General features: G+C 33.3%; 1 protein-coding gene across 1 annotated transcript; it reads right to left on the minus strand.

The window, feature by feature from the left end:
* Positions 1-318: 318 nt before the first annotated feature.
* LOC133694087 (phospholipase D delta-like) lies at positions 319-7,063 on the minus strand. Its single transcript, XM_062115513.1, has 10 exons — positions 5,768-7,063; positions 5,286-5,402; positions 4,839-5,033; positions 4,168-4,473; positions 3,995-4,063; positions 3,755-3,902; positions 3,093-3,241; positions 2,315-2,467; positions 1,261-1,461; positions 319-1,138 (listed from the first exon to the last, which is right to left on the minus strand). The coding sequence occupies exons 1-10, from the start codon at positions 6,722-6,724 to the stop codon at positions 842-844; spliced, it is 2,592 nt and encodes an 863-aa protein (XP_061971497.1). The 5' UTR covers positions 6,725-7,063; the 3' UTR covers positions 319-841.
* Between the last annotated feature and the right edge of the window lie 5,505 nt (positions 7,064-12,568).

Below are 12,568 nucleotides of genomic sequence, written 5' to 3' on the forward strand. Positions count from 1 at the left end.
CCAGTGATTCACCGTCGTGGGCTGGTCAAGTTTTTTTAATCAATGTTAAAAAATTACTGAGAAAAATAAAGAACATGAACCCTGCGGAATATAAAAAATTCAATATTGAAGGGAGAAAATGAATATTTAACCCCACGCAATTTAATATTTATTCTAGAGTTAAATTAATACTTACACTGTGCAATAAAAAAACAAAATAATCAATTTAACCCATGCAACTTGTAAAAAACAATTATATTATGGTAAAAAAATCATCTTATCAGATAATTTTGAACAAGAGGCAATTTCATCAAATAGCTAGTAATCTGAGTCTTAGGCTATAGTAATTTCCCCCTTTTTAAAAATTTAATTTAATAATAAATAGTATAAACAAGGCGTAAAAACAAATTATTTAGAGATAAAATCCCAGGAGCACAATCAAATGCAATTTTGAACGGCCGGATGATTGCAGAAGGCAAAAGAACAGTAACACCTGCCTGCTTGCCTGGTATTGACATCCAGCCACATCATTCATAAACTTGCAACACAAATAGAAGGTGAACAGGAAATGTGATTAGCACTCCATTTTTTAAATGTTACACAGGAACCAGGCATGTACGGACTTGCTATGTAGCTTGTTTCGTTAGCCTTCTCCCATCGAGGACAGCCTAGAAACCATTCGTATCAGCCAGTATTCACAGCGTCTCATCCTTGTCTCGCTTTCCACAATGACATACTTAGAGCTTCCCCGACATGAAGTAAAAGGAAAACATACAAAACATAAAGCTCCACATTGAGAAACCCAGAAACATGCTGCCCATTTTCCTCATCAGTGTTGCATGAACACGAGATGGGAAGGGGATTATGTTGTTAACACATCGGGAAGTGTGGTGGAATGAGCTCCAAGCACCTTGCCACCAACATCCGGGAAATTCTCATGTCCAGGAAGTGGACACACCTTCCCATCAGCATCTACCAGCAAAGGATACTTGAGAAGATGTCCTTGCAACAGTTTGAAATTCGGATCGGTGAATTTCCTCCAGTTGTCCTCGGCAATTTTATTTACTTTCTTCACACAATGCAAATCCTCGGGCTCCATGAACAGTTTATCTATCTCACCAAGATGTTCCACCCATAGTGACATTCTATATCCATAAATCTGCACACAAAAAAAGAACAGAAAAGAAAACATTTTTCCATGCTGACCACCTCATGAGCAACAGCAAAACTAGGCCAGAAACAAGATTTTTGCTATGGCATGAAGAAGGATGCCAAACAAACCTGTCCACGTGGATGCTTCTTCCTTGCAGCCCATGTGTGCCGGGGTTGATATGAGCCCATAGCTATCTCAGTGTCTTTTGACCCGGCCATGGATCTCTGGTTAATATTTGCAGATCCCATTATCACATACTCATCGTCCACTACCATTCCCTTTGCATGGACATAAATCATGAATCGCTGAGATTTAAAAGATTCGGAGACCTGATTGAAACAATGTGATTATGAACATTATTAGGACTTCAATGCAGATAAAAAGTAAAAGTTCACACTTCAAAGATAACAACCTCAACTATCATACCCTTTTCAAAAAACGGAATACTGCTGCAAGATTAAATGGTAAGGAACAAAAATAAATATCATGAAGTCAATTTTTAAGGCTATAAGAGTAGCTGACATTTGTTTTAGTGAAATAACAACAACCGTGCCTTGGAGAAGCAGGTCACAGAAGATTTCTGCCTCAACATTTTCAGAAACAGAAAGTCCTGATAGTTTTCCCATCATTTAGGTCACTGGACACAATCAAGAACTGAGATGGTTATGAAAGAAAAATTTGCCTTGTAAATCTATGTCAGAAACTTGAAAACATGGCAGCACTCTATGTAACCGGGATAATCCAGAATTGCCAGAGTATGAGACAAACAGGAGTGCAGAAACCTTTCCATATGCACCTCCACGCCAAAGGAAAATACGTGAGCTAAAATGAAATTTCAGAAGGGAAATTATTATTTATCTTCATTGTGTTGACATTTTATTATGGCAATTGTTGCATGGCTGACAATTAAAATTGGGAACTTGAATTGGGCTTTGTTTACACTAAAGTTCAAAGTTTCAAAGGCCACATATTTCAGTTCCTATAAGCAACTTTTGGATTATAGCCAATCAGATACCGTGCACACCACTTTCTAGGTTGAAAATTGGCAGCAATTGCAGACGCAGCTATATCCATAATATATGTTACATAGCAGCCAACAAACTATTTTATACACAGAAAGAAAACAGCTAATTCAATGGCAAGGATGAAAAACCACAGAAGGATATAATCTGAAAGAATTACCGTTCCACCATTAGCACTCGACAATTCTTCGGGAATTTCTTCTCGTTTACCAATGCAATAGAAATTGAGGTAGTCTTGAGGATGTGAATCTACAAGATCCATTGATTTAAGTTCCTGTGCAATTTTTTCATACATTGCTTGCATTGTCTGGCTCTGCAAAGTATAAACTTTCTAAAGTTAGCGACAAAATAGATTGAATTGTTGCTCTGTTTCAACAGAAACCCTTGGCGTCTCACAACAATCAAATCCAACTTGCTGACAGAATCACTAAAAGAAATCAACTCACAACCCAAAGCAATAGTCACCCAATCAGCGTGCACCAATATTAAGAAACTCCTTAATAAAGCTGCTTTAGCAGCAAAATTTGAGTAACAGTTATTATTCTCTGTTATGTATCTAAAACATGGTCTTGCCTATAAGAAGGATAAAAACAGTAAAAGAAGCAAAACAGCTGTTCTAGCTGCAAGTCACTAAACATCTTACCATGAAAAATTACCAATTGAAGGTATAGGAATCAAGCATCCCAAACCAATGGAATTGAAAATCAAATACTTCTTATTGTTTAAGGACAGAAAGTGGAAACTTATGTTGATCCAAGACCGTATAAGGTGAACCTATCCCATGTCACTAGGGACAAGGCATATGAGAAGTACACTATGACTAGAAGAGCTCATGAATAATAAAAAGTTGACCGGGTTCCAAATATACAAGATGGTTCATCTTGATGTCTGAACAAATATATTGATCTTTCAAGTCAACATAGTTGATTATACACTACCTGCCAAAAGAGAATTTCTTGCACAGTGTTGGTCTTTGGATCACCCTCTGGCCACAATGGAATAACAACATATACTGCAAATCTCTCTTTGGCTCTAATTTTACTAACAATCTTCAATGCCAACTCCATTGGAATTAGATTATCAGCTCCTGCACATCATAATAATGGAAACAACTTGAGAACAAATGTGTGTATGTGTGTGTGTGTGTGTGTGTGTTTTATCTGTGTTGTCGTGTGTAAAATGAAGGCATGTAGTTACAGCCATAATCGTTGTCAATAGAAATAGCAAAAAGTTCCATTCAAAACAGCTTGACAATAACATAAGAAGCAAAGGTGAGCATAACAGAATTCATGATGGTAGTGGCTAAACTAGTGAGATGCTAACAAATAAAAATAATTGAGTTGTCAACTTAAAAAGGCAAACAAATAGATGAAAAGCCATAGAGGTTGTGGTAAAAGATATGAATTTGAGAAGGTCCAAAATCCAAATCTTATCAAGCAAAAGAACATCTACCAAGATATATTATTCCTAAAATCCAAATACCCTTGCAAAATTTTGTATATAGAGGCTCTGCATCAACATGGGTCTCTTAAAAAAGGAATCCTGATCCAAAAAAAAAAAAAAAAAGAGAACCGGTATAATGAAAATTTGCAATTCTGACCTGCATCCTTGTATGATGGCCATGCATACGAGGATCCAAGAAAATACTGATTTTCAATATATATGAAATGCTGAGCAGATCTGATGGCTTGTATGTATGCTGTTTGAATGCTTTTATCTACAACCAGATCTTTTGCAACGACTAGGTTCTGCAACACAAAATTAACATCAATAAAGCTATGTTATCTTTGGCTTATATTAAAAATAAGAAGAAAAATAAAATGTTCAACTTGCTGTAAACCTGATCCTGACACTCATTAATAGTTTTGGGAAATCCTTTCAGTGATCCAGAGTCAATGGACCTAAAAATCTGCAAAAACAAAATAAGTAAAAACAGGGGTCAATAAAATGATGATGATGATGATGGTAAAGGTTGTAATCTAAACGACAAAATTAGAGGGTGTGATGTCCAACCTGGACATGCCAATTCTCAGGGCCTTCTTCACTGGAAACATATACTGTGGGATCATCAGGTGGAACTATTGTGGTTCCATCCTTTGTTTCAGAAAGGTGAGGACTTAGTATCCACGAAATCCGTTCTATCTTTATCAATGAATCATCGCTCCAGTGAGATTTTCTTTTGAAACGCAGTCCCAACTCTGTCCACTTTGTTGCTTTCCTCCAACGCTGCTCAAAGTTTATAAGAGCATCATATGCAGCTGGCCCATCAATTTTACAATGCAGGTCATGCCAGGGCTGCCTTGGTGCTTTGGTTACAGCCTTTCATACATAAAAAGGAGAGTTGAGGCAAAAAGAAAAAAGAAAAGAAAAGAAAAAAGTATACAGCACCAAAGGATCTGGCGGAACAATATCAGAAGACAATAAACAGGAATTCAGAATATTTAGTAAACCATGTAAGTATTGGGGATGATAAAGAAAATATCACTTGAATGTGATATAAATTTCATGGCAACTTAAACATCAAGTCACATTGAAATTATAGGTACATTATGCGCTTGAAAAAGTGGAAAACAAACTATAATAGCACCATTTGTACACTGTTGATCTGAATATAAATAGCAGATACTGAAAGTGAAAAGACTACTGAAACTAAAAGTTGATCATTTGATTTGTCTATCACTTACAGGAAATGTTGGATTGTGGAAATCATCCTGAAAGACAGTGTTGAGATCATGAAACAGTCTATGTTCAGGAGTATCATACCGTCCATCGCAGAGATCAATGCCTCCTATAAATGCAGTGATCTTCCTGTTATTACCGGATGCTTGGGTGTCCACCAGAACACATTTCTGATGGTGCGTAAACATGGTTCCAACAATCTGGGAAAAACCACTGCACATCAATAAATTGTTCAAAGAGAAGCAATTGTGACCTCTCAAATGAAACCGAAAGAACAACCAAGTTTGTTCCACAAACCAAAACTTACCCATTAATATTTTTGCATACGCTAAAGAGATGTAAAATAAAAACCCATTAGCCAAAAGAATGTGCATTGTTAAAACCACCAACACACTTAGCTGCATGTGCTTCTTATGAGACAACAATCAACTCAAAAATAAAATCAGGCTTGCCTGTTGCTTGAGAAAACTGAGCTTACTGCTGGCATATCGAGGTGCCAACACACAAGTAACAGATGAATGCTTGAAGAATCTTCTGGTTTCTTCATCATGTGTTGCCATAACTCCTGCCTGTATCCCAAAATAGCTTTTCACATTATAAAACTATTGCAGACATCTTTCATTATTAAATATCACTACTGCTAAAATCATGAGGGGAAAAAATACAATTACAAATAGAAGTTGCATGTGCCCCCTGCCATCACATTACAAATTGGCATTAAATTTTAAAACCTTCTGACAAAATCTCCCCTTAACTTTCTACCACAAGAAAGTGGCAACAATCACCCAAGTTAAACAATCATAATTGAATTATTTAACCATTCATCGCTCATTAACCAAAAAAAAAACAAACATCACACAAAATAGCAACAACGGACCAAATAAACCCACATAATAATAAAAATCAAATAGCACTAATCAAAATCCTCACTTACTGTTTTAATCCCAAATTTATCATGAGAAGTCCTATCATCCCAAACCAACAACAAGACTCTCACACCTTCCTCGCTCTTATACTTCAGCAGCTCCCCAAGTGTCAAATTTCCACCTCTTGGCAATGGCCTAGTTGGTTCTCTAACCAACTTAATCTTATAAAAGACAGACCAGCCAACAATATAAATCATATGATGAGCTTCGGATATGGCATAACAAATATCCTCCCAGCACCTCTCTTGCTTAAAAACCTTCCCTCCATCAATCTCAATCTCAGGCAAGTCATGATCCTTCACATGAGCATCTTGATAGAGTGTCACATGACCGCCTTTTCGGACCGGGAAATATGTACCCCTCACCCCATTTACTCCAGGATCACCTCCAAACCCATTCTGGTATAAAGGGTTTTTCTCAAAAGGTGTGAATTTCAATTCCAGATAAAGAGCTGTGTCGGGCTTTGGTGGTTTCCCCGATGCAGCAATTATTGGAAACCATCCCTGAATAAACTCCCCCGACAACACTGTTGATGCAGGTATCTTCACGGTCCCGATCAACTCTGCACCGAACAAATCATTATCTTTGACGTGAAATTCAATATCTTTAACAGGATGTGCCAAAGGGATATTGAACCTTTGCTCCCAAACGGGGGTTGCGGCATTTTTCAACACGCGGGTGCGGGCGAGTGTCACCTGAGGGACTGTCACTGTCACGTATGCATCACTGGTGATAATGTGACGGTGGTGGATTTTCTTGTCGGCATCATGGCGGTGGCGGTGGTCGCGGTCATGGCGGTCGATGGATTTGGTGGTGGTGGCGGAAGAAGGGATGCAAACATTGAAGCACTGGCGGAAGTTCTTGGAGATTACATCCATGTTGGGTAAAGATCTGGCTTCAACTATGAGCAAGTCCAGGTCACCGTGAAGGTAGATGAGGTGGCTGTGACTGGAGCTCTCAGCCATTTTATTGGGCGGGATTTTTCAGAGATTGTGAAGAAAGGGTCTTAATTGAACAGGGAGGTTATCATGGTTCTTATAGTAAGAGGAAAGGAGGAAAAAGGAAGGAATCTTCGAGGTAGGAGACAACGAAGGAATAGCGTTGTTGGGGTGGTGGGTTTATTGCGTTTGCTTGTCACATAGAGCTTAGACCTCGTGACCCTTTGTGTGTTCTTGCTGTGTTATGTTTATCTTCATTTTTATACTACTTCCATGTCTAGCTTTTGGACTCGAACAAGAAACCCGAAAAGAGATGGCTTCTTTATTTAACCATGATGATTAGCAGTTTCATGGACTAAATTATCAGGGATATTAGGACATGGATTCTTCGATCTCTCAGCAGCTGATTTCAGTTATCCAGATTAGTGCATGAGACTTATTTTTTAAATCTCAAATCCACGTAATAAGATCAGGCCCGGGTCAAAGTGAAAAGTCAATTTTTTAGTCAAAGAGCTAACTGACCAAGAGGGGGGGGGGGATAAATTTTTTTTTTTCTCGAGGTGGGTCAGATATGATTTGCATCTTGAATTATGAATTGATATACAATTGTTTGTCTTTGATGTGCTAAAAGTATTTTTAAAATTTTTTTTTTTTTATTCACGTGGGTGTGTTGGGCCAGCTTGCGCGCACCACGACTATTCCTCACGGTCCATTGGATATCCTGCAAGCCCAGGGGCAGGTTAGGCACCGCGGGGATGACAGACGTGCACATAGAGGGTCGAACCCGGGACGGGGACGGAACAAGTCACACGGTTGACCACATCAGCTAGACCCTCAAGTACAGTTTAATTTTTTTTAATTATTTTAAGGTAATAGTATTAAAAATAATTTTTAAAAAATAAAATATTTTTATTTTAATTAATATATAAAAAAAATACTGTAAAAAATAATAAAAATCTCACATTCAAATACCTAGCAAATATAATCATGAATTTCAATTCCAACTACAATTCCAACCACCACGACAAAGTAATGGTTGAGTGATAATGACAGACAAGAGGGAGGGGGACCTTGGGAGAGAGCCAGCCAGCCAGCCAGCCAGCCAGCCAGCTGCCCAGCCGTTAGGGGAGCAACAGCAAATTTAGCTCTACCAAACGCTTTCCAAGCTCTACAGAGAACAGAGTGTTTGTTACAATTGCAATACGTGTGTGATGTGATCTCTTTTTTTTATTTGCCGGAATTGTCCTTCCATCTCCTCGTTTGTCATTGCATTTTAAATTGAATATATTTTTAAATTTTTTTAATGTAATAATATTAAAAATAATTTTTAAAAAATAAAAGATATTATTTTAATATATTTTTAAACGAAAAACAATTACTGCCACACTTTCAAATCTTCATACTTAAAACACATTTTATTTTTTTATTATTGCATGTTTATTTAAAAATTTATGATATGATACATGAGATGATATATCCTCTTTACAATTAGTTGATCCATAATTTTTAATAATAAATCAAATTCAACAACTAATTTGAGGTTTGATATATATTCCATTTAGGATGAATTTGGCAGTGTTCCTAAATTGCAATGTGAGAAATGTATGTGTAAGAAGAATTATGTTGTTGACTTTTCAATATTAAACTTTACAAGAGACTTTCGAGAGTGTTTAGAAGTGAATCCAACAAAGCTTTTTTTAAAAAAAAAATTGTTTTAAAATAATTTTTTATATATTTTTATATCATTTTAACATAAAAATAAATTTTAAAAAAATAAAAAATATATATTATTTTAATATATTTTTAAATAAAAATTATTTTAAAAAATAATATATACCACTCTCTCATCCACACTTTTTAAATGAAGAGAAAACACGGAGTTGGAATGGGTCCAATGGGGACCAAATACGTTACCGGTGATTAAAAAAAAATGTGGGATCCGATATCAATATTGGAAAAAAAAAAAAAAGAGAGAGAGAGAGGATAGCACGTTTTTTTTAGTGTGCAAAACATGCAAACATGTGTTTTTTCATATGAAATAAATCGAAAATAAATGGATAAAAAAAAGATTTTAGACGTAAAATGCAAAATTTAGGGGTGTCGTGTCCGTCATCACCATTCAATGCACTTCCATCTCATTTTTTCTGATTTGTGTTTAGATGAGTTCATTTGCTTTGTTGTAAAATAATTATTTTTTTAGAAAATAAATTTTTGAAAAGCAAATTATTTTTTAATATTTGATAGTATTATATAAAATAAGTTAAAAAAGTTTTTTTTAGTATTTGACTAAGTCAATAACCTAAAAAATAACTTTTTAATTTTTTTCAAGTTTATTCAAAGAATAAGGACCAAATCTTACGATAAAAAAGTTGGAGTATGGAATTGAAAAATATATAATTTTATAAATTATTTCAAATAAAATAAATAATAATTAAAATAACAAAGACCAAATCTAACACGTAAAAAAAGTAAAAAATGATGAAATAAAAAAATTACAATTTTATAAATTATTTCAAATAAAAATAAATAGCAATCAAAGAATAGGGACTAAATATGATAGATAAAAATTTTCAATTAAGAAAATGATAAGAGATGAAATCAAATTAAATCAAAATTTAAGGGATGAAATTGAAATTAAAAATAATTCAAAACAAGATATATAGCAATTCAAAGATTGAGGATCAAATTTGATATGATCAACAAATAACAGTAAATTTTTGAATTTTCCACACCTTCTAGAAAAGTATTTTTTGCTCAATAAAATAAAAACACTTTCATAAAAACCATGAAAATTTTATCTTTGACCTGAAAGTGTTTTTCGTTGATTAGTTCTTCTTATAATAAACAAATATAAAAATTTATTTTTCACGAAACAAACAACAAACAGCGACACCACCAACCCACTTCTTCATTATTGTTGGGTTTTGAACATGAGTCTAAATGCAATAATGCACATCAATTATCCAATAAAAAAAACACTATTTATAAAATTAAGAAGTGATTTGAGTATACTAATAAAACAAGAAAGAATTATTTGCTCTAGTTGTAATAAGAAATTAAATTTGTCACGGGGATGATGTTTATTTTTATTGGCCATAATAGTAAAACCTGGATTTGCTATATATTTGAATCGGTCTAGGTTAAAAAAAACAAAAAAAAAACTCAAGTTGATATATTAACTCAGTTAAAACCATGCTCTCAATCCATTAATTATTATTTTAAATTTTTTTTATGAAAAACAATGATTTAAAAAAAAAATACTGCAATCGATCGTTCCTACACTTAAACCTTATCCTATATCATATTATACAGAATTTTGCATTAATGTCCACTTTGCTTAGAAAAGTAATACTATTCATGAAGATTGGATTCCCTCACCCTCCCTCCCTCTCTCTCTGTAAAAGAAGAAGAAGATAACAACAAGACAATGCAGAAAGAAAAAGAAAAAGTGGGAATAAGACGTAAGAAGTGAAAGTAAAAAAAAGGGCAGAGGGAGGGTTAATTTCAAAGTAGTAAATCCAAGCACGTGTTCTGTCTTTGATATACCTAACACTATGTTGTCGTCTCTTGTGGGGATGATCCATGCAAAATCCATTTAAACTGTTTTTTTTTTTTTTTTACCCGGAGTGTCCGGATCAGCTTACACGCACCACAACTAATCTTCGGATTCATTGAACACCTTACAAGTCCAGTAGGCATGTAAGACACCACGAGGATGACAGAGAATAACAGACGTGCACGCTAAGACTCGAATCCAGGTGACAGAGGCAAGAAAACCTTGCCTCTGCCGCTGGGCTACAAGCCCTGGTGCTCCATTAAACTGTTTTTATTAATAGGCAAAGCTGCCTGCCTTGTTTATAGCCAAAACACGTGCAAACGAAGATCAATTTTGGAAAACACAATCACATATGGCGACTGTTGCTTGATCTATATTTTTTATATATATTAATGAAGTGCTAAGAACAAGATTTCAAGCTTATGGTGCAATTTTTACATTAATTTATGGCTTTTTTAGAGTATATTTGGCAGTGTAGTAGTAGTTATTTTTCAAATAATTTTTTATATCAAAATACATGCTAATGATATTTTTTTTATTTTTTAAAAATTATTTTTTATATCAACTCATCAAAACAATCCAAAACATACAAATTATATTAAATTTAAAAAAAAAATTAAATTTTTTAAGAACATGGTTTGCACCGCGTTCTCAAACAATTTCTTAATCACATGCTAATTTTCTTTAATCTCAAACAACGAACCATTGTTATTTTAATTTTCTTTTTTTATTAAAATGTCACCGAATGCTTAACTTAAAATTATACTTATGGATATTATTTAATGATATCGTTTTCAATCTAAGTACAACTTTGCTTTGTTATATACTTTAGATTTTACTCATTAAATACAACTTCCTCTTCTTTTATTTTTAAATCAGAAAGTAAGTGCGTGGGGCCTTAGAATATGTCACATAATATTCAAATCAATAAACGTAATCAACATCAAGACATTAATGTCTAACGTTAATCATGGTCTGAGCGAAACCGATAAAGTAAAAAACTTTGAAACTTTTGATAATGAGATAATATATTCAAAACTGATTTGAGTTCTCTATATAAAAAAAAACAGTATTTTCTCAAAAAGCAAAACAAAAAATTAGCACGGTTGAATTTTTTTTTTAAATAAAATAATTAATGAGTTGACCCTAGCGTGCAATCTAGTAGATTTGCAATCTATATATATTTTTTTAAATTACAGGTTTTTTAAAAAACTTTAATTATGTTATTAAATATTAACTCAAATCTTTAAAGAAATAGCGGGTGATATTCTATTAGTTATTTTTTATAATTAATTTTAAAGAAAAAGATAAACATAAAAATAAAAGGGAAATTATCAAAATTCAATATTATAAGAAAAATTACTTTCTAAACAACTATTTACTAAAGTTGAAAAGACCACATTAACAATATATCAATAGTTTATGGACTAAATATACTAAAATCATTGTTGAAATATCTAAAACGTTACATGCTATTGCTACCCCCTTGTTCTTTTGGGATAGGTACAATTAACGATCAACATTAATATTAAAAAAAACACCATGTAGCTCACAAATTTATTATACAAATCATGACACTCATCTATAATTTATTACACCACTAAAAACTTATTTTTTAAATTAATATAAATATTTAAATTAATTTCTACATATTTTAATTAATTCTATGATTCCTGACTAAAAACTCATTCTTATAAATACCTCAAAGGAGTTCGTAAGTTAAAGTTTCTATTTCCTTCCATTCAACACAAGTTATTCCAACATTTATTTTTTATTTTTTTTTCTATTTCTTCCCTATGCTCTTTTATCTCTCCCTCTGTAATATTTTCCATCTACTCCGACATCTATAGTTTTTTTTTCAACGTTCTTAAAAAATCATTTTCTCATAGCCTCGTTTAAAAATCGAATTAGAATTAAGCTAAGCTTTAAGGGGTTCGGGGATTACTCTTCACCGCATACACGGCGAGGCAATCCTTCCTCTGCTTCCATGTTTGAAAATGTAAATATATTAATTTAATTTAATTTAAAAAAAAACTAAAAGAAATGATTCTTTTAAAATCTATGTTTTTTTTAATATTTAATTTGTTAGAGATTATACTTCATAATTTATTGTGATTTGATTCTATATGATTATTTTAATATTATGACTCGTGTTATTGGTTTTACAGATTAATCTAATTGACTTAATTTTTTTTAATTTTATCCATTAATATTGAGTTTATTAGAAATTAGACTTCATAAATTGTTTCAGTTTACTTTTTATGAAGTTATCTTAATCTCAAGATTTGAGTCACGTATTTTGTGGGTTAACCGAG

The sequence above is a fragment of the Populus nigra genome, chromosome 5 (assembly GCF_951802175.1).
Source record: "Populus nigra chromosome 5, ddPopNigr1.1, whole genome shotgun sequence".
NCBI classification, from domain to species: Eukaryota; Viridiplantae; Streptophyta; class Magnoliopsida; order Malpighiales; family Salicaceae; genus Populus; species Populus nigra.

Excerpts from the sequence above, each read along its gene's own strand:
- LOC133694087 (XM_062115513.1), bottom strand. The coding sequence starts at position 6,724 with ATGGCTGAGAGCTCCAGTCACAGCCACCTCATCTACCTTCACGGTGAC. Across the intron at positions 5,034-5,285 it reads TCAGTTTTCTCAAGCAACAG|ATTGTTGGAACCATGTTTAC; the intron begins GCAAGCCTGATT and ends GGTTTTTCCCAG. Across the intron at positions 2,468-3,092 it reads AAGAAATTCTCTTTTGGCAG|AGCCAGACAATGCAAGCAAT; the intron begins GTAGTGTATAAT and ends TATACTTTGCAG.